The 22,862-nt window shown below is 40.5% G+C and overlaps 2 protein-coding genes across 13 annotated transcripts in view; one reads left to right on the top strand and one right to left on the bottom strand.

The window, feature by feature from the left end:
* The window catches only part of RHPN1 (rhophilin Rho GTPase binding protein 1), a 46,468-nt gene extending 32,663 nt beyond the window's left edge, over positions 1 to 13,805 (bottom strand). Inside the window, exons 1-2 of one of the 4 annotated variants that reach the window (XM_042463076.1) lie at positions 13,667 to 13,805; positions 11,742 to 12,343 (exon numbers count right to left, since the gene is read on the bottom strand). In XM_042463076.1, the coding sequence (XP_042319010.1) occupies positions 11,742 to 11,852 (111 nt within the window). In that variant the 5' untranslated portion in view covers positions 11,853 to 12,343; positions 13,667 to 13,805. Of the gene's footprint in view, positions 1 to 4,512; positions 4,737 to 5,773; positions 7,130 to 7,178; positions 7,360 to 11,741; positions 12,344 to 13,666 lie in introns of those variants that run through there. The other 3 variants (XM_042463080.1, XM_042463075.1, XM_042463078.1) reach the window with 3 other exon arrangements.
* Positions 13,806 to 14,007: 202 nt separating this feature from the next.
* TOP1MT (DNA topoisomerase I mitochondrial) overlaps positions 14,008 to 22,862 on the top strand; it is a 52,104-nt gene continuing 43,249 nt past the window's right edge. For 2 of the 9 annotated variants that reach the window (XM_042463069.1, XM_042463070.1), the window contains exons 1-2: positions 14,014 to 14,145; positions 21,364 to 21,470. In XM_042463069.1, the coding sequence (XP_042319003.1) occupies positions 21,379 to 21,470 (92 nt within the window). In that variant the 5' untranslated portion in view covers positions 14,014 to 14,145; positions 21,364 to 21,378. Of the gene's footprint in view, positions 14,150 to 16,289; positions 16,292 to 17,944; positions 18,039 to 19,970; positions 19,973 to 20,353; positions 20,403 to 20,757; positions 20,760 to 21,363; positions 21,471 to 22,862 lie in introns of those variants that run through there. The other 7 variants (XM_042463068.1, XM_042463066.1, XM_042463067.1 and 4 more) reach the window with 7 other exon arrangements.

The following is a 22,862-nucleotide window of genomic DNA, read 5'->3' as shown; positions in this document are numbered from 1 at the left end:
TCATGGAATACTTCACCTTTGGGAATAATATGTACCTTCAAATGAATGCACTCTAGGCTGCACCAACAGGAGTATAGAGTCTACACAGAGGGAAGCAATAGCATCACTGTATTTGGCTTTGGTCAGATGCACCAGTGTGATGTGACAGATAAAAAATGCCAATGCGATTCAAATCTGCATCAATAGGAGTATAGGATCAAGGGAAGTAATAGTACTGCTCTCTTCTGCTTTGGACAGACCTCACCTGGAATATTGTGTCCAGTTCTGGGCACTAAATTTGAAGAAGAATATTGACAGGCTGGAACATGTCCAGAGGATGGCGACCAAAATGGTAAAAGGTCTGGACACCTCCAAGCCCTATGAAGAACAACACAGAGAGCAGGGCATGTTTAGCCTGGGCAAGAGAAGGTTAAGAAGGTATATGATCATCATGGTTAAATATTTGAAGGGATGTCATATTGAGGATAGAGTAAGCTTGGTTTCTGTTGCTCCAGAGACACTAGAACATGGAGCAATGGATGTAAACTATAGGAAAAGAGATTCCACCTAAATGTTGAAAAGAATATTCTGGTGGTAAGACCTGTTCAACAATGGAATATGTTGCTTCAGAGACCAGTGGAGTCTCCTTCTTTGGAGGTTTTTAAGCAGAGGCTGGATGGCTATCTGTCAAAGGGAGTGCTTTGATGGTGTCTTCCTGAATGGCAGAATGGGGTGGACTGCATGGAGTCTCTTCCAGCTCTATGATTCTCACCTGGAATATTGTGACCACTTCTGGTCAGCACAGATCAAGAAGTACATTGACAAACTGGAATGTATCCAGAGGAGAGTGACCAAGAAGTTAAAAGATCTAGAAACAAAAACCTACATGGAACGAACGGCTGAGGGGGCTGGGTATGTTTAGTTTGGCAATGAGAGGACTGAGAGGTGACTTGGTGTAGTGGTTTGAACATTGGACTATGACTGTGGAGACCAAGGTTCGACTCCTAGGATGGCCATGTAAACCCACTGAGTGACCTTTGTCAAGTCATACTCTTTCAGCCTCAGAGGACGGCAATGGCAAACCTCCTCTGAAGAAACTTGCCAAGAAAGCCCCATGATAGGTTCTCCTTAGGGACACTGTAAATCGGAAACAACTTGAAGGCACACAACAACAACAGTGATAACCACCTTTAAATATCTGAAGGGAAGTCATGTAGAAGATGAAACAAGCTTGTTTCCAGTGTCTTCAAATAGTAAGAAAAGAGAATCCTCCTAAACATTAGGAAGAACTTTGTAATGGTAAGAACTGCTAGACAATGGGATGGTCTCTCAGAAGATGGGGAACTCTTTAAAAACAAGGTTGGGTGGCCATCTCTGTAGTTGTGCTGTAGTTGTGTATTCTTCCATGGCAGGAGGTTGGAGTAGATGGCATTTGCTAAGGACACATGGATGGCATCACAGCATGCAAACATCTGGAATAACACTTCTTCGGCTCATATAGCCAGGGGAGGGAATGCTCTCATTTCCACCCATCTTCCAGATTAATTACGGAGTCAATCCAGATGGCTTGAGTGCCCCCTCTTCCTTTTGTCCACCTTCAATTCCTCACCTCACTTTCTGGTTTATGATAAACAGTTTAACTTACATGTTTTGTCTCCAAACCCAAACTTGAAACCATAGTTTCTGTGGGTTTCAAAGTATGCCACCATGAGGCACGCTTCGAATCCTCAAAACTATGGGTTGGATGATCATCTATGACAGGGGTTCCCAAACTGGGGTGCCTGCATACCTGGGGGGGGGGGGTGAGATGAAATTTCAGGGGGTGTGACCAAGAGAGATGGTGAGGGTTGGCAAAATGACCTTTTAGTCTCTTTTGAGCTTTACTGGGAAAACATAAGAATGTCTTAGTCTTTCTCTGGTCTGCCATGTTGGAGCCAAATTCTGTGCAACTGTCACCTCCCCAGTGAAATATTAATAATAACAATCATTAATCATTATTTAATAATTAAGATGATGATGATGATGATGATGAATTCACTCATATCCTGCATTTCCGCCCAAACCAAGATTCGGAACTGGTTACATAAATTAAAACAAATGCAAATAAAAGCTCATACAAATATCTAAGTAAAATAATAATAATAATAATAATAATAATGCAAGAAATCACTATTAAAGGTGTAGTTAAACTACCCATAGAATCATAGATCTGATCATATTCTCTGTTGTTGTGTTGGAGCCAAATTGTGTGCAACTGTCACCTCTTCAGTGAAATATTATAAATATCAATCATTAATAATTATTTAATAATTTAGATTACGGTATTATTATTATTATTATTACACTCATATCCTACCTTTCCTCCCAAACTGAGATTTAAAACATCTTACACAAATTAAAACAAACAAACAAAACAGATAAAAGCCCTTGCAAAGTAGAATAAAAAAATCCTACAAGAAGTAATTGTTAAAATGCAGTTAAGCTACTCACAGGATTAAAAGGTTTACTAAAAGCATTTACTAGTGGTTTAGATTTATTATTGCAATTAAATTAACTATAGAGTCAGCATGAACTAATGGTTTTCAAGTCAGTCTCCAAGAGACCAGGCTTTGCTATCATTTGTCCAGTCAGATGAAATTTCAGGGGCTGTGACAAAATGTGGCTTGTGTTCTTGGTGACAAGTCACAAGCCATCACTCATTTTAAATAAATAAATTAAAATTTAATTGCTCAGTTGAGATTTGCATTTAACACACTGAGTTAAAAGGTTATTTTCTTAAGTTCAATTTGTAGCGTATGTGGTCCAATTTGTGGTTCAAAAATTAGAAATTAGCCTTCTTCATCTTCAAATATGATATTACTTTTGTAGGGGATGCGAACATCAATCAAATATTTCCTAGGTTTGTGGGGCATAGAAAAGGTTGGGAACCACTGATCTATAACTTATGTCTCAGATGCAAAGCTGAGCAATACTGTGGGATATTGCTGCATGACATCTTTCAATATAAGTCTTCTTGGGCAAAGAGAAGGAGCAAGGAGGGCAGGACAGCAGCAAGGCACACCTTTCTGAACAGGCAAGTCAAGTCTCGCTGGTGCATTGTGCAACTCGCAAATGCTGTCACAATCCCAAGAACACAGACAGAACAGAGTGAATCATACCAAGCCATAGAGAACTACTGCAAGGGACTTCCCAAATAAAAGAAAAGTAAAACCAAATGAAAAGGAAGCATACATTATTGGAACCAAGAAAAGTGGGCTGTTTGAACCACAGCTCTCGAAATATCCCAGCCAGCATGGCTATGGGGATTCTGGGAGTTGTACTCCAAACACTCATTTGCTGAAGGCTTGATCAGACCTATAGGGATTTTGCATTGTACAATCAAACCATGCAAGACAATCACATCCGTTCCTGCTTTTTCCCTATATAAACCTTTCAGGGCTACTTATATACAGGTTGAGACTCCCTTGTCCAGAATCAAATTCCAAAATTGTCCACACGAGTGGCTGAGACAGTGACACATTGGCTTTCAAATAGTTCGGCATACACAAACTTCACTTTGTGCATAAATTATTTAAAATATTGTGCATAACATTACCTTCAAGCTATCAATACAAGGTATATATAAAACATGAATGAATTTTATGTTTAGACTTTGGTCCTATCTCCAAGATTTCTCAGTGTATATATGCAACTACAGGTATTCCAAAATCTGGAAAAAATCCAAAATCCCAAAGACTTCTGGTCCCATATATTTTGAATAACAGATGTGCCTCCGCTGCATATCTTTCCCCCTCTATAGAAGCAAATGCATCTGGTGTACATAATACATAAAAAAGAGGAGAAAACCCAGGAAACGTAAAAGACCTTTGTGGATCATTAAGTCACTTTAGTAGCATTGAACACTGAAATGTTTTGCCTCTGACAAAGCAGGGCTAGAAGTAATGGTCTAAAACACTGGAGGCCAGGTTGGGTCACACAACAGCATCACATCCAGTGATCTAGACTGAAGAGAGAGAAACTCAGGGCCCTTTCACACTACACCGTTATAGTGCTATGATTCCATTTTAATTTCCATGGTTCCCTTCCATGCAGGGAGACCTTTCCCAGGACATGTCCTACATTTCCACCTTCTATCCAGGAGGAATATCAAAATGCCCTCCATTTTAAGATGGACTACAAAGCATGCATTTGCATTTATATTAGTGTTTTTAGCATTTATTTTGTCATGCCTTACAATGTTTTTCTTGAATGTCCTACATTTTGTGGTGCCTTGTCTTCCTTTGTGGTGATGGCATTTAGTCTCCCTGTGCCTTTGAAATGTGAAGTTTAGTATATGCCAGAAAGTGGAAAGTAACTGAATCCCCAGAAATAAATGAATCGAAGTCAAAGATGTTTGGGTCTACAAGAAATTATTTTGAAAGAGAATGGGGAATGGTGATAGATCACTTAAAACATTCAGCATAATAACCCATGTTAAAACAGCAACAATAGATAAGTTGATGATTTGAGAATTAAAAGCATTGATAGACTGACATGAATCTTTACTTGTGTGTCAGATTGAGGGACGTGTTCCCATCTCTAAGACAAAGTGATTTCTTTAATTCTGACAGCCTATATAGAAAAGGAAAGGTTTATATAACAGAGTTACTTTGAATGTCATTTGAAATCTGAGACTAAGACGATGATTTGTAAAGTAATGTAATGCATGGAGACCTGTAAAAGGAGGAATTTAATGGTAAAAATAACAGATTAACCAAGCCAGGATAGGAAGGACTAAGTTTATGGTTTTGTCATTTTATATTTATGTTGGTCAAAATGTTTGTCTTTGATGTTCATTGTTGGAATTTCACAATATTTAAATAAAAAAGAGAGAAAGAAATGTGAGGTTTAGGGAAGAATACTTAGATTTTCCTGCCAGAGAGCTGTAGTTCCTCTCCAAAGCACAAGTCCCAGCCTTCCTTAGGATGCAGCTGCAGCACTTGAAAATGGAATTATAGTGCTAGGACAATATTCAAACAGGAGAGTTTTTGTCCCTGTGGAAAAATGACACTGCAGCAATAAAAAGAGTTTGCTTAAAAAAAACAAAGCTCTGAAGCAATAAAAAGGCTTTTACAAAACAAACAGAAGAGCGAGTTTCTCTTATACAGAAAGTGCCAGTGTGCCGGATGCTCTGGACATATGTTCCACTTGTGGACTTTGTACCTGTGCCTGACAAATAATTCTTGGGTAGGAGAAGAAAAAAGGTATGGGATCATGTCCTATATATAAGAACTGTCCCCAGGTTGTATCTATTCCATGCAAGCCCCATAAAACTGCACAGTGGGGACATGCAGGACTTCAGCTTTCAGTAGCAAAACAACACAGATAAAGCCATGCTTCTAGTCCTGTTTTGACTCTGGAGGCCAAGGGTCGATTCCCAGCTTGGCCACAAAACCCACTGGGTCACCTTGGGCAAGTCACACTCTCTCAGCCTCAGGGGAAGGCAATGGAAAACCTCCTCTGAACAAATCCTGTCCAGAAAACCCCATGATAGGGTCGCCTTAGGATTGCTTTAAGTCAGAAACAATTTGGAGACACACAACAACAACAACAACAACAACAACAACAAGCAACAATTTCAGCAAGTGCTGCTTGCCATGCATTTTGTGTTTGTCTGTGTGGCTTTTTTTTTTTTTTGCATTGTATTTTAGTGTTTTATAATACTGAAACAGTTATAAAAGTTTTATTCAGTTTGTAAGGTGCCATGTACATGGATGGTACTATAGAAATAAACAATAACAACAACAACAACCACCGTGGAACAAGCCACATTTGCGGAAATTTCCTCTTCTACACAACCATTAAAAAGACAGGAGTCCTCTCCAGTTTGCAACCTGGCAGCTCTTGGAGCACAAATTGTATGAAAAAGACAAAGGTGTGTGTGTGTGTGTGTGTGTGTGTAGGGGGAGAGGGGTGGGGGAAAACCAGACATGAAAAACAACCGCCAATCACATTACATATGCCAAAATGAAGGCAGGAACCCAGGTTGGGATCTGTGAAGAGGAAACAGATGTTATTACAAAGGCCTCAGTGGCAAAACAACATTATCCATCCAGGGAGATAAAGGCAATGTGCCTATCTCGAGTGCGAGTCCGCCACTCCATTTGGGGGATCACCATGGCAACCCTATCTTCACAACAATGCACGCCATGCGTCTGGCGGGCCTCTGAGATGCCACTTTCCCTCCATCCCTACTTCCAAGACTTGGTGCTTGCCAGCTTTGCAAAACACACGACAATCCACACCATGCACCTAACAGGCTTCTCAGATGCAGCTTTTCCTCCATCCCAAGTCTTAGTGCTTGCCAGGTTTGCAAAACACATGACAATCCACACCATGCACCCAGTTGGCCTCTCAGATGCAGCTTTTTCTCCATCCCATGTCTTGGTGTCTGCTGGTTTTGCAAAACACACAACAAAGCACATCATGAGCCTGTAAGGCTTCCCAGAGGCAGCTTTCCTCCATCTCAAGTCTTGGTGCTTGCTGGTTTGCAAAACTCACAATGTGTGCCAAGCACTTGGCAGGCCTCTGATATGCAGCCTCCCTGCCATCCCTTGTTCCAAGTCTTGGTGCTTCCCAGCTTTGCAAAACACACAACAACGCACATCATGCACACCCAGCTGGCCTCTCAGATGCAGCTTTTCCTCCATCCCTCCGGCATCCCAAGTCTTGGACCTTCCTAGCTTTGGAAAACACACAACAATTCATGTCATGCAGATGCAGCCTTTCCTCCATCCCAAGTCTTGGTGCTTGCCACCTTTGCAAAATACACAACAATGCACATCATGAGCTTGGCAGACCTCTCAAATGCAACTTTTCCTCCATCCCAAGTCTTGGTGTTTGCTGGCTTCGCAAAACATGCAACAAAGCACATCATGTGCCTGGTGAGCCTCTCACATGCAGCTTTCCCTCCATCCCAAGTCTTGGTGCTTGCTGGTTTTGCAAAACACATAACAATGCATGCCATGCGATTGGCAGGCCTCCTCCATCCCATGTCTTGGTGCTTGGGCTAGCTTTGCACAGCACACAACAATGCACATCATGTGCCTGGTGGGTCTCTCAGATGCAGCTTTCCCTCCATCCCTCCTTCCAAGTCTTTGTGCTTGCCAATATTGAAAGAAAGAAGAACCACAACAATGCACACCATGAACTTGGCAGACCTCTCAAATGCAGCTTTTCCTCCATCCCAAGTCTTGGTAATTGCTGGTTTTGCAAAACACACAACAATGCATGTCATGCGCTTGGTGGGCCTCTGAGATGCAGCCTTCCTGCCATCCACTGTTCCAAGTTGTGGTGCTTGCCAGCTTTGCAAACACACAACAATGTACATCATACATCTGGCAGGCCTCTCAGATGCACCTGATAACAACAACAACAACCCTACATCTTGCCTTGAGTTATTCTCAGACAACATTTGCATGGACAGCAGCGTGTAAACAAACCAATGCAGAAATAAGTAATCCAATTTGCCATGAAACCTGATGTCATTCCTTGAAACAAAGACTGTAAAGGGATGAACTGTCTCGCAAGTGGCAACAGGTTGTGGATTCGTCACTACTTTTTCTTGGTGTGCCCAATTGAACGAGGGACATTTTATTTTTCATTTTCTCCTATCCTTGGTTGAGGCAGCAGAGAACGTTTTCTTTAAAAATCCAGCATAAACTAGTTGGGAGACTGATTAGCAATTGTCACCAAACAGGTTAATGACTTGGGACAATTTTGAAAGCTAACATTTCCCTCTAAGTTTCATCATGATTAGGACTTGGAGAAACTATAAATGCAAAGCACACACAAAACTTGCCCAAGGCATGCTGCACAGGCTGAAAGGTTACTCTGATAGGAAGCTTGTGCATTGGATTTCTTGAAAAAGCCTATTTCTCACAAATAGCTTTAATTATAAATTAGTAATATAAATACACCAGCATGGCATTGTGATTTGAGTGTTGGACTATGGCTTTGGAGATCAGGGTTTGATTCCCCACTTGGCTGTGGACCTTGAGTGAGTCACACTCTCTCAGCCCCAGAAAACCCCACAATAGGTTCATCTTAGGGCTACCATAAGATGGAAATGACCTGAAGGCACACGACAACAAAAACAATACAAATAGTAAATAGCCATATAACTAAGCCAGAAGTACACAATTTGCCACCTTTTCCTGCATGGCTTTTGCTCCTTGTGTTTTATATACAAATGGAAAGGAACCTAGCGACATCTTTGTTGTTATGTGCCTTCAAGTCATTTCCAACTTATGGCAACCCTATCATGGAGTTTTCTTGGCAAGTTTCTTCAGAGGAGGTTTGCCATTGCCATTCTGTAAGGCTGAGAGTGTGTGACTTGCCCAGGGTCACCTTGCAGGTTTCCATGGCCAAGCCAGGATTTGGACCCTAGACTCCAGAGTCATTGACCTAAAGCGAAACCACTACAACACCTTGGCTCTCCAAAAGCCATTGGTAAACATATATGTAAACATGGCAGGGAAAAATCCTGGCAGAAAATGTAGATAAGAGTCTTAAGGAGCATCTTTTGTTGTGGTTGTGTGCCTTCAGGTCATTTCTGATAGGGTTTCCTTGGCATGATTTGTTCAGAGGAGGTTTTGCCCTTGCCTTACTCTGAGGATGAGAGCATGCGACTTGCTCAAGGTGACCCAGTGGGTTTCACAACTGAGCTGGGAATTGAACCCTGGGCTCCAGAGTCATAATCTGCAGTTTGATGCCACTTTACCTGCTGCAGCTCTATCCTACAGCATCCTGGGATTTCTAGTTTTGTGAGACCCCAGCATGCTTTGGCAGGGAAGGCTAAAGACCTTGCAAAAAATGACCAATTCAAAGATTTGCTTTCATAATAAAAACCACATCCATGTTTTGCTGCTGTTTTGTTTTTCCTTTGTTGTTGTTGTTGTTATTATTATTATTATTATTATTATTAACCTTTATTTATATAGCGCTGTAAATTTGTTAAACTTACCGTACTGTTTTGCATTGCTTAAAAATTTTTAATATGCAAAAAAATCTGGGGAAAAACCGAAGATTCCCTGGGAGGGAGTTACAGCACTTAAAGTGGTACCAATCTGCGTCATTTCTACAGCGCAGATGCACCCTTGGTGTTTTATAGAAGTTATTATTTACCAGACTGGCTTTAATCCCAGGAGATAGATATGAAGCACTTTGGAGAACCAAAGAATGCAACATCACAAGACGACACACTCCTTGGTTGTTTCCACCAGGCATTGCACACTCTCTGGCCTCAAGAAGGCACGGCGGGAGAGCCTCCCATCCATCAAATCCCCCCCCCCCCCCAATCCTCTTGGAAAACTCATGTTGAATCTACGTGCTTTTTCTGACCTGGGCTTGGTTATTAGCAAATGCAAAGAGCTGCCAAAAACCCAATCGTCATACAGCCTGCAGGGTGGGAAAGGAAAAACACACACAGAGACATACACAAAAACTCCAGTGCAAAACATTAGTCCAAGTTGGTTTCTGGAGAGGGATCAGAGGTGGCAGAAAAAGAGAGAAAGAACTGCAGGATTGTCACTTTTAAAAAGTACAACTAATTCTGGGGATGGAGCAGCCTGGGAAAAGACGAGGCACTTCTATGGCTGCCTTTGCAGGGAAAATAGCTTTTTCTTTTCTGCAGTGCTAACGGAAGAGATAGAAAAATATTTTTCGGGGGGACTATCACTCCCATAATCCCCATTCAGCAATGCTGGCATGGGGATTCTGGGAGCTGCAATCCCAAACAAGAAATAACTTTCTTGATCTTCAGCCCAGCCTTTCCTGGAATCCATCTAAACTTTTCCTCGCTCTTGCCATATCCACCAGAACCTTCAAACCCTAACACTGCTTTCATGCCCTGACTTATTTGTTTTTAAATATGTTTTTATGTGGTTTTAATCTTTGTATCCTTTTTAAAATATATATTTAAAATTATTTTGTTTTCTGAGAAACGTGTCAAAAACAACTTCATATCTATAGATGTTTACATGATTGCATTACTGTAGTTACATCCACAAACATAAACTATTGTAACCTTCCTTGAATCCTATTGTTGGAGAAAGGTGAGATATTAATCCTTGAAATAAAATAATAATAATAATAATAATAATAATAATAATAATCTACATCCACATCACTCAAACATTCTAACTTCCATCCAGTATTACTTGTCCATAAATTTAATTAAATATGTCTTATCTTGTATATTATATCTGATCATGAATCTTTTGATACTTCTAATAACATTTCAACTTTTATAGTTTGTGAATGTTTAACTATGTTTATTTTTTCATCTGCTGCAAACTGCCTTGAGTTCCTAACTGGGGAAAAGGTGAGCTATTATTATTATAAATAATAATAATAATAATAATAATAATAATAATAATAATAATTATTATTATTATTATTTAAAACCTTCCAATTTCACACAGTCCCAGTTGCAATGTAGCATGAGAAATAACTGGCAGAACGCATTCTCGGACACTAACAGAACAAAAGTAATAATACAGATTGAATTCCAAAATCTGAAATACCCCTAAATCCAAAATTGTCCACATGAGAAAGTGACACTTTGGCTTTCTGATACTTCAGTGTACGGAAACTTTGTCCCATGCACAAAGTTATTAAAAACATTATGTGCGAAATTACAATCAGGCTACGTGTTTGAGGTGCATATAAAGCATAAAAGCTTCATTAAAGGCCAGTCTCTTCCGGCAGACTTATCCATATGATTTTTAAATTGTGAATTGGAAATGATGTACTGTATCTTAAATATAGATTGTTTTAATATGTGTACTGTACATTTTACTTGTCCTTTTAAATTGATGTGTTTTACTGATGTGTTTTAAATTGATGTTGTGTTTTTGTTCATTGTTGTTGTTCCCTGCCTCAATCCATGGGAATTATAATTAAATCAATTTCATACTGTATTTAGATCATTACTTATATGCAAACATTCCAAAATCCAAAATAAATAAATTAAAATCCAAAATCCAAGACACTTCTGGTCTCAAGCATTTTGGATAAGGAAGACTCGATCTGTCACAATAACTGTTGTTGTGTGCCTTCAATTCGTTTCTGACTTATGGAGACCTGAAGGCAAACCTATCATGGCATTTTCTTGGCAAGATTTGTTCAGTGCCTTCCCTTAAGGCTGAGAGAATGTGACCCAGTGGGTTTAATGGTCAAACTGGGAATTGAACCCTGGTCTCCAGAGCTGTGCTCAAACCACTATGCCATGCTGGCTTACAATAACATTACAGTGGGCCCTTGGTATCCTCTGGGGCTTTTATTCCAGGATCACCTGTAGATACCAAAATCCATGCTCAAGTCCCATTAAATACAATGGTGTAGTAAAATGGTGTTCCTTATATAAGATGACAAAGTCAAGGGTTACTTTTTGCAATTTATATACATTTAAATTTTTTTTAAACTGTGGATGGTTGAATCCATGGATACGGAGGGCCAACTGTAATAACCCGCATGGTATAAGTGGTTTGAGTGCTGGACTACAACTTTGGTGACCAGGGTTCGAATCCTGCCCCTTTGAACAAAACCTGGGAAGAAAACCTCATGATAGGGTGCCTTAGGGTTGCAATAAGCCGGAAATGACTTGAACGCACTCTGAAAACACAATAATAATAACAATAAAATTAGGAATTTCTACCCTGGCACTCCCACGCCTGGTAAGAAACACTGCCCAAACCAATGTAGACTCAGTGTAGACTCACCTTCCGCAGGCTGCCATTTTTGGAGGTCTGCAACAAGAGAGGGACCCCGGTGTCCTCGATGTCCTCATCTTCTCCTTCTCCTCCTGAGGGGCTCTCGTCTTCTGGGACCATCCTGGCTGGCACAGGTGGGCATCGGCCAGGTAACCCCAGCTCTAGGACATGACCCAAGGAAGGAGGGAGGACATAGACCCTAGGTGAGCTTTCTGCACTCTCTTGTACCACCTCAGCCCCCCCAAACCTTGGCTTGCCCAAAGTTGAACCCTGTAAACACCTTTCTTGGAAGGCAAGGGCAACTGTCAGCTTGGTCCTTCCACCTGGCAGGTAAAGACTTGGTTTTAGTAATGCAGGTTTCTTCTTTGCAGACTAAAGGTTTGAAGGTTTGAAGGGTAGATTTCAACAAAAAGTGAAAAGCAACTTCTTGACAGCGAGAGACATTTGGGGAGGGGACCCATGGCCCACAGCGGTAGTGGGGTCTCTTTCTCTGGATGTCTTCCGAAAAGAGGCTGGACCACTAGCTGCTTCTGGGGATGTTCTAGCTGGTTGGAGTCAATGTCCTCTGGGGGACTCCTTCCAACTCCGGGATTCGGTGTCGTCCAAAACACCTGGAGGAACAAAGTTTGGGAATAACTGACTGATCCTGCACTAAACAAGGCATTGGAGTCAGTGACTTCTGGGGGTCCCCTTCCAACTCTGGGATGCTATGAAGTGGAAGTCCAAGACATCTGGAGCAGCAGGGATCTTGCATTGAGCAGGGGTTGGACTGAATGGCCTCTGGGGATCCTCTTCTATGATTCTAACACTCCTCCTCAAGGATCCCATTGCTGTCACCACTCTACTGGAAGATCTACCTGAGATTCAGAGCCAGCTTTGTCCTCCTCTTAGGAACACCTCACCTGCAAGGTGATGCTCTGCCTCCTGGGGCTCTGTTAGTTCGGAAGCAGCCTTCTAGGGGCTTCTTTTGTCCAGGGTCCTACCTTTCCTGAGCCTTACCTGTTCTGGCAAGTGAGGGCAACAACCTATCCTGATGGAGACCCTCTCTTCTGGTCACCCCAAAAGCTTGCCTACTGTCTAGGGACCTCCAGACCATCTTCCCTTGCTCTTCCCTCCCTCCAGATCCTCACTTGAGCCTTACCTGTCCTGTCAGGTGGAAGGCACCCCCACTTGTCCTAATGGGGACTCTCTCTCAAAGGCCTGCCCACCGTCTTGGGTCTCCCATCCCAGCCTCCCTTGCTCTGTTCCCTCCACAGATCCTTACCTGAGCCTTACCTGTCCTGCCAGGTGAGGCCCACGCCTATCCTTATGGGGACCCTCTCCTCTGGTCACCCCAAAATCTTGCTCACTGTCTAGATATCCCCTGCCCAGACTCCGTTCCTCTGCCCTCCCTCCAGATCCTCATCTGAGCCTTACCTGTCCTTCCAGGTGAGGGCACCTCACTTGTCCTGATGGGGACCCTCTCCTCTGGGCACCCCAAAATCTTGCTCACTGTCTAGATATCCCCTGCCCAGACTCCGTTCCTCTGCCCTCCCTCCAGACCCTCACCTGAGCCTTACCTGTCCTTCCAGGTGAGCCTTACCTGTCTTTCCAGGTGAAGGCAACAACCTGTCCCAATGGAGACCTTCTCCTATGGACTCCCCAAAAGCCTAGCCACTGTCTGGGGACCCCCAGACCATCCTCTCTTGCTCTCACAGCCCCCCAGATCCTCCCCTGAGCCTTACCTGTCCTTCTAGGTGAGGGCACCCCACCTGCCCTGGGCACCCAAAGCCTGTCTAGCCTCAGGGATGGCTGCCTAGGGACCTCCAGCCCAGCCTCACTTGCTCTGCCAGCCCCCCAGATCCTTGCATTAAAGCCAGACCCTCTTGAGGACTAGAAGCTTGGATGTTTGGGGATGAAAGAGAGTTTTTAACCCCCCCGAGAAGTGATCTCACCTTTTCTCCTGGGCAAATGCAGAGAAAGGCACCAGAGTGCCTATGGCTCCCTTCGCCTTGGGCTCCCAGAAGGACAACAGCCCCCTTTGCAAAGCCTTGGGCTACTTACTGCTGCTAAAGCTGCAGCAGCAAAGGAGAAAGAGAGCTTGCAAGACAGAGTGGGAAAGGGAGGAGGCGCCATAGCCAATAGGGAAGCGCCGGCGCTTAGAGCGGCACCGCGTCCAACCAATAGGAGGGACGCAAAGCGAGTGGGCGGGGAAACCCCTTGCCTCTCACTCTCTGGAGCGGAGGGAGGGAGGAGTGGCTTGGAGAGGGAGAGGGAAGAGCCGGTCTCCCGTGGCAACCGTGGGAATTAGAACGCGGGTGACGTCATGGCGGGAGGAGGGGTTCCGTCTGGCGCGCTGCCCCCCTCCGCCGGGCAAGGATCACGTGACCAGCCGCGCGGAGATCACGTGATTCAATAGCCCTGAGGCCAAAAGGGTGGTAATAATTAATAACGCATAATTAATTAATTATCAATCACCACAAATTCAAAATTAGTATTACAGTAACAATTAATTTTTAATACTAATTTTGCATTTGTGGTGATTGATAATACTTCATAATTAATAATTATAATTTAGTAGTTAATAATTAGTAATAATTAATAATGATTTAACATTTATTTATTTTATTTAATAATTAATGATTACAATTTATAAATCCACCAGAGACTCTGGCAAAAGGGCCATTGTTATTACTATTAGTATTAGTGGGAGTCACAGTTAGTTAGATTACTATTGTTATTACTGATAATTAAAGTATAGTAATATTGTATAGTAATGCACATACAACACACAAAGGCCCTTGAAACACTGGAAAAACCATTATTTAATTAATGGGAATTGCAGTTAATCAAATCATTATTAACAATAATTATAATGTTGTTTTTGTTTCAATTTTTTTAGATTAAATTATTATTACTAATCATTATAATTGATAGTAATAATAATTAATTGAATTATTATTACTAATCATTATAATTGAATTATGATTAATATTAATTATAATAATGATGTTCTCCAAGTGTTTCAATATTACTTAAATTAAATTATGATTACTAACGGAATTAATAATAATAATAATAATAATAGACTTAATAATTATAATGGAATTAACAATGACGATAATTAATTGAATTATGATTGCTATTAATTATAATAATGATGTTTTCCACATGTTTCAAGTTTTTTTAAAAAATGATTACTAACAATTATAATTATTAGTAATCATAGTTACATTATGATTACTAACACAGTAAATCAATTTGTATTTTTACCATTCTATGGAATCCTGGGATTTGTAGTTCTGCTCAAGAGTGCTGGTGCCTCGCCAAACTACAGATCCCAGGGCTGTTTAGGATGGAGCCATGGCAGTTAAAGTGGTGTTGAACTGTGGCTCCATCTGCCATGTACTCAGGTCCTAAACGCACTGCAGAAATAATCCAGTTTGAGACCGCTTTAACTGCCCTGGCTCAATGCAAGGGGATTCTGGGAACGGCTGCTTTTGTCAGGCATTTAGCTTTCTTCTCTGGTGCCACCACAGACTACAATAAGTTGGATCAAATATCGATCAGAAATATGGAGGCTGCAATCAGGAAATCAGAAGAAGACTAGGAATGGGAAGGGCACCTATATGATAGAATTGGATAAGTACACAAAACTGCAAATCCCAGGATTCCATAGCATGGAGCCATGGCCATGAAAGTAGTCCAAAACTGCATTAATTCTGCAGTGCAGATGGGGCCCAGGTAAAGATAGGGGAAGCTCCTGCCTGAAATTTTGGAGAGCGTGGCTGTTAGTTAGAACTAACACTACTGGACTGGATTGACTAAGGGTCTTAAGCCCAATTAATCAATCAACCAATCAATTAATATATTATTAATAATTATTATATAAATATATTAATTATATTAATTAATAATAGAGAAGCACTGGGTAGGCGAAAGGAGTAAAACTGGTGGTGCAAATTGCAACCCCCTGGGATGCGTCCACACTGCACAAATGTAGCAGTTTAAACCAGTTTAACCTCCATCCTGTAGGATCCTAGGATCTATAATCTGTTGTTGTTGTTCAAGTCATTTCTAACTTATGGTGCCCCAAGGTGAACCTATCAGGTTTTTCGTGGCATGATTTGTTCAGAGGTGTGCCATTGCCTTCCATTGAGGCTGAGAGAGTGTGACTTGCCCAAGGTCGCCCGTGGCTTTTCATGGCCAAGCCAGGAATCGAACCCTGGTCTCCAGGGTCATCACCCCACGTTCAAATCACTACACCATGCTGCATTAACTTTTAATTCTCTCTGCTAAAGAGTAATGGACACATCCCTGAAGTAGGATACTAGAGTTTTGTGTAGCATAACACTTCTTAGTATATCAACAAACTACAAATCCCAATGTTCTGTTATTTTTAACTGATTGTATGTACAGCTACTAAATAAATAAAGCTAATAATAAAAAGATTATAGTAAAAACTGAGTGATGACATCAGAAGACCGGAAGATTTTTAAGAAGAGAAGATACAGTATATAATAAAGAGAACTATAGGTTGGAAAAAGGATATAGGTATCGTATAATATGAGATGAAAGATGTAAATAGTAGAAATGGTATATGTATATAAGTGTGTTGTATGTCTGTGTTAGTAGGTATATGGAAATGTGTTATATGTATGTCTATGTGAGAGTATAGATGTATGCATGTATGTAAGTATATTGGTGTGATGGATGTAATAAATAAAATAATAATAAAAAAGGAAAAAATAAAGATCATCATCATCATCATCATCGGAATGGAGCCAGGGCAGTTAAAGCCATATTGAACTGCTATAACAGTGTAATGCATGTTTGCTTATAACCAAGTCCCATACTATTTGGTGAGGTTGATTCACCTCGGTTAATTTGGGTGGAGTTATGCATCTGCACTGCAGAAATAATGCAGGCCTGTTACAGACTGCCAAAATAAAGCTGCTTTGGGTCTCTTTGGAGGTATGCTGTTTAAATGATGCATGCATCCTAAGAATCTGGAAGCTGCACCAAAGCTGCATTCCAGTGCTTAGGAATGGAGTGTGGCTTTGGTGCAACCTCCGGACTCTTAGGACATGCATCATTTAAATAGCATACCTCCAAAGAGACCCGAAGCAGCTTTATTTTGGCCGTCTGTAACAGGCCGCAGTTTGGTATCACTTTATCTGGAATGGCTCAAAGGTATGGAATCCTGGGATTTGTCGTTTTGCAAGACAGTTTGCCTTTTGTGTCAGAGTGCTGTGTTGCCACAACAAACCACAAATCCAGGGTTTCATAGCATCTGGCAATTAAAGTGGTGTCAAACTAGATCATTTCTGCAGTGCAGATTATCATCATCAGGCTTTATTTATAGAGTGCTCTAAATTTACTCAGCGCTGTACGTACAATCAGTTGAAATAAAATAAAATAAACCTGCCTAAGGTGTACAATTCTGCTAAAGTAATTTAACATAATATATATTAATACATGTATTAACATTAAATAAATAAAATATAGCAAACAACAAAAATAAAAAATAAACCCATGATAATCTCAATTTGATTAGAAAAAGTATGAACCTAATCTAAGAAAAAGTCATATAGTAGATTTAGTAAAGATATTTAATTTTACTCTTCTGAGAATTAGAGGTTTAAACAATAATAATTCAGGAGGAATATTCTTTTAGGTAAGCAGGTTATCTTGGAAGTGAATGTATAGGATTTAATGAATTTAATTTTATCTGTCGCATTAGTAGGGTACTATGTAATGTGAGTTTGTCATTGTGTAATGTTTTGTGTTTGTCTGTGTGACTTTGCTGTGTGATATGTGTTTATATAATAAACTTACAAGCATTTAAAAAATAAATGAACCCATGATGCAGCCAAAGTGGCCTTAAAAATAACTAACCCACCACAAACTAACTAGCTAAAAAATAACTCATAACAACAAATAATTGATCCACCACAAATTCTCAAAGAAAGGATGAATCTCTTTGCTACCTGCTTTTGGCTTTTTAAAATCTGAATTTCCTTCAGAATTATTTAGAAATGTTTAAAAAGGGGGGGGGGGTTTCCTATAAATTTCCTATAAACCTCCTTTCCTAGAAACCAATCCCCCCAAAATGCAAGAAGATTCCTTCCTTCCCAGATTTCTTTTAGGAATGATCCTCCCCTTCATCAGCCCAGTCTTCCAATCAGAGGAAACCAGTACCATTAAAGTAACTTCTCTGAAGGAGGGCTTTCCCTTCAAGGAGGAGGAACAGGAAAGGAGCCTGTTTGCAAAACAAGCTGTTTCTGGTATTTAGTATTTGCTAAAACACTGCTCAGGTCTTTGAAGGTGGGTGCCAAGTATCAAAGATAGCATGCATCTCTCTTTGCTCTTGGCTTTGTAAAATCTGAATTTCCTTCAATGCGTTAAAAGAAGAAAGTGTTTCCAAGCCTCCTTCTCTTTAAGGGGACCTACAAATTATGTCTTCTTATTAAGCTTTACAGTACTTATATAGTGCTGTAAATTTACACAGTGCTGTACGTACATAGAATCAAATTAAAATAGGTAAAATAAATCTGCCTATAGCATACATTCTATGAAAATAATTAAATATATATGTATTAGTACATGTTAGCATTCAATAAAATAAGGCAGACAACAAATTAAAATAACATTAGATAACAGTCATGTAATGCCTGGGAAATCTGGGGAGTCCTTAAGAACCTGGAATTAAAAATTTGCAAAAGAAGTGCAAAAGAAAGAAAGGAAAATTGTAAACATTATTTTTGTTGTTGTTGTTGTTGTTGTTGTCTTTTATCCCACAATTCTCCCAATACAGTGACTAAAGGCAGCACATTTGATTTATCTGAATTTTACTTTTTTCCAGCAGCCAGGCTTCCAACTTTCTTTTTGGTTCAGAGTATTGCTGGATGACAGCCTCCCTCTCTATTAATAAAAATAATTGATTAATTGATCAAAAGAGGTCTTATTTTCCAAAGATGCACCATATTGATCCTTAAAGGGTTGAGAGTGATTAGACTGTATTTGGTTTTGGGAGGAGCAGGGCTTGGAAATGCTCCTTTTCTCTTGTGTCTGCCAAAACTTTCCCCCAGATTTTGTAGTTTTGGGATTTGTCGTTTTTAAAAACCTAATAAACAATTAAACACACTAAGAGCTTTATTGCACAAGAAAACAAAGCTAAAATAGAGATGGAGAGTAGTGGCTTTTGCCATGCTTTACCACATGATGTCTTAGTGCTTCATGTCTTTTCCTGCAGGAGACGGTTGTAAAAGCGTGCCTTTTGCTGAACAGATCTTTCTTTCTTTTTTGATTTTTATTATTAAAAAAGCCATAAAACAAACAGACATTTGAACTTGTCAGATGCTCATTTTCATGACTTCTAAATTCCCTTAAACCCTCCCTCTCCCCATTAGTACCATGTATATCTTAAATGATATTTACTTGTATTCTTTTGTGTTTATCTGTTTTCATTCTTCTTCCTTTTACTCTGTCTGATTGTGCTAATATTTCTTTACTATTTTCTGCTTCTCTTTATAATCTACTGTTACCTTTTTAAAAATTGTGATTTATGATGTTATCTTAAAAAGCTGTTACATGTTTCATTGTTGAAATTTATATTCTCTAAACAAAATTATTCATCGTCATAGTTCCTCGCAACTCCAGTTATCTTGGCAATAGAATGGGAAGATTTGCCATAGTTGTCTGTGTGTTTCCAAATAGTTTCCTTCAGTTGAGCAGGTCAGTTTATCCATTTCGATAGCTTCCATCATTTAAAACAACTTGAACAGATTTTTCAGCACAACAAAAGTCTCACTTTTACAACCATCTCCCAGGAGAAGAGAACTAAAGCGCTACAATGTCATGCAGTAAGGCATGCAGAAAGCTACTGTTCTCTGGCTCCTTTTTCGCTTTGTTTTCTCGTGTGATAAGGTTAAGTGGTTCCTTCCACATTTGCTGAAGGACCCCTGTCAATGTGGCAAAAATTCAAATGAGAAAAAACACTATTCTTTTTACCTAAGAGAACACCTCCCTAGGAATCTCCAAGTCCTCTAGTGCAACTCTGCGGCCCACATCTGCCAGAAGTTGCACTGGAGGACCTGCAGACGCCTAGCGAGGTGTTTTCTCTAGGAACTTCTAGGTCCTCCAGAACAACTCTATAGTCAACTTCTGGCAGAATTGCTCCGGAAGACCTAGAGATTCCTAGAGAGAACATAATATTCAAAACCGAACTAATCAGATCCGCAAAAGTCAAAGCCGCAGATGTGAAGGGCTGAATGTATTCCTTTTTAACTAACTTTCCTATCTTTGCTGTTGGTCATTTGCAGCTGGAAAAAACAAAACTTTGTAGCCCTGGAGGTGATCTGCGTATGCCATAGGTGACTAGGTTCTCCTGTATAATTGAGTTAATGTTGCCGTTAGCCTCTAGTTCTTAATATTTTATTTAAACCTCCTGGGAGGGAGAGTAGAAGAACAAACTCTTGAAAGTACTGACCTCCACTGAATGGCTATGGGTTATCTTATGTCATAATGACTTAGTAAGGAGAGCCAAAGTGGTTGGTTGGGCTGGATGCCAGCGTCACAGTGCCTGGCATCCCCTTTGAGCTTGGCCTGCTGAGCTGCGGCAGAGTGAGGAATAACTGAAGGGTGGGAGGAAAGGAAAATCACGTTTCTCGGCTTCAGCGATTCCAAAACGTGAGTATTCTCAGCATATGGTCTGCAAAGCTATTTGTGCATAGTAGTGCTTAGTGTGCTAGCCTGCACTAGTTCACAACTATGGCCTTTCTTTAATAGAGATAACCTGTTGATGTTGTTAATGGCAGTTAAGTCTGCTTTGACTTTTTAAAATTATAAATACAGTTGTCCCTCCACATTTGCGTATTTGACTTTTGCAGATTTGATGATTCACGGATTTTATTAATATGTTCTCTTTAAGAATATCTAAGTCCTCCAGGGCAACTCTATGGTCAACTTCCACCAAACATTGTACTGAAGGACCTAGATATTCCTAGAGAGAATACTTCACTAGGCATTTTTCAATGTTCAGCAGATGTTGACCACAGAGTTACACTGGAGGACCTAGAGATTCCTAGAGAGGCGTTCTTTCAGTGTGTTTTTTTATATGCGTTTTCTCCACTTTCACGGGGGCTCTGTGTCCCTAACTCTGGTGAATGTGGATGACCCACTGTATCTTTATTCAAAACAGTTCAAATATATAAAATCTTCCCTACATTGATTATAAATTTACCATATAAATAACACATCATTAATATCGATTGCTTATCTGTATATCATCTAATACACAATTTATCTACAAATTACTTCTTAACCACACTCATCCAATCTCATCTATCACTCTTCCTACACCATCTATCACTTCTCTGTCTTTCTCACTTTTACTTTCACCAGTTCACTTTCAAATACCTTCTACTTTGACTTATGACTCTGGAAACCAAGGTTTGAACTCCCTGCTCAGCCATGGAAACCCACAGGTCACATTCTCTCAGCTTCAGAGGAAGGCCAAAGCAAACACCCTCTGAACAAACTTTGCCAAGAAAACCACATGATACATTCGTCTTGTATGAGTGCAGCAGGGACAAATATGTGGAGACTGGACCATGAATGTGTGAAATGAAATAATCTCTTTTTCTTGCAGATGTAAGTTTGCAAAATGACCGATCGGGAAGTGTGGACAGTGCAGACCATGGGGGATGCTAAAAAGCCTTTGCTAATGAAAATGCCAGACGGAGAGAATGGCGTCAGGTGATGCTCTCAGCCGGTGGCCCTGAAATTCAGCCTTCCAACTGCCCTGAATGTGTCAATTTGAGGAAGAAGCATTGGTCATCCTATGACCACTGGGCTCCATTCTGAAAAGGATTAGATAAGATGTTGTGAGCTCTCTATGGGTCAAGAAGATTAGATACATCTTATACACAATTAGACCCTTCAGAGGCCCATTAAACGCTTACCCCCAAATTTAGTTTGGATTTGGAGTTAACACTATGCCCACCACATTTGCAACTTGCTGATTTGATTATTCATGGATTAGATTAATATGTTCTGTGTAGGGATCTCTAGGTCCTCCAGCATGACTTTACGGTCAGCTTCCACCAGATGTTGGCCATAGAGTCATCCTGGAGGACCTAGATGTTCCTAGAGAGAATATTTCTCTAGGCCAGTGATTCTCAAACTTTGGTCCTCCAGGTGTTTTGGACTTCAACTACCAGAAACCCCAGTTAGTTTGGCCAATATCATGGAATTCTAGGAACTGAAGTCCAAAACATCTGGAGGACCAAAGTTTGAGAATCACTGGTCTAGACACTGTGGGTCTCTCAGTGCGATTCTATGGTTAACATCTAGTGATAGGTGACCATAGATTCTGCTAGAGAGGTGGGTTCAGGAGTGGCGACCAACAGAATAAATTCCACGGAGTAGTTCAGGGCTGAGCAATTGTGGAAGGCAAAAGGGCTGCAATAGCTCCCCAAGGGGCCTTGGCCCAATGTCTACTCTAAAAGGATTCTGAGGGACATCAGGATTTCTAGTTTGAAAAACCACTGCAAAACCAGAGTGTGGAAAGTTACTTTTGAAAAGCAATGTACTCCTGTTACTTGTTTAGGGATGTACAGGGTAATTTCAGATTTTGTCCTTAACAAGATTCAATATTTTGTTGAGAAAATGACCAGTCACAGTTTTTTTTTTCTTCATTTGGGATCTTTTCCCCACAACAAATAATTTGTGCTAAAAACCCAAAGAAAACTAGAGACACCCCCCCCCCCCAAAAAAAAACAACCCTGGCTTTTATGCAGAGAACAGTGAGTTTTGCACAAATACTCTGTTTTTGGAGCCTTTTTTCACACAGGAAAGTCCCAAGGAAAGGTCAGCCTGAAAAAACTGCACTAAAATCTTCCCAGTGGGGAGAAGATTTTTGAAATGATTTGTTCTTGTTTGCAAAAAACAAGCAGCGATACACCTCCCTACCCTTGTAATACTGTTTTAAAAATAACTCTTTACAATGTTCAATCAGTAAAATTACTTGTTCATAGAGTTGCTGGTTACTTTTCTGTTACTTGCTGTTAGATTGTCTTTCAAGGAAACACCCATAAACCTTAGGATTAATAACTGAATGGTGTAAAACTTGAACATAACTTCTTAAAA

This window comes from Sceloporus undulatus, chromosome 4 (genome assembly GCF_019175285.1).
Source record: "Sceloporus undulatus isolate JIND9_A2432 ecotype Alabama chromosome 4, SceUnd_v1.1, whole genome shotgun sequence".
Lineage (NCBI taxonomy): Eukaryota > Metazoa > Chordata > Lepidosauria > Squamata > Phrynosomatidae > Sceloporus > Sceloporus undulatus.
Note: the sequence above shows the minus strand (reverse complement) of the source record. Positions and strands in the feature narration are given on the sequence as shown.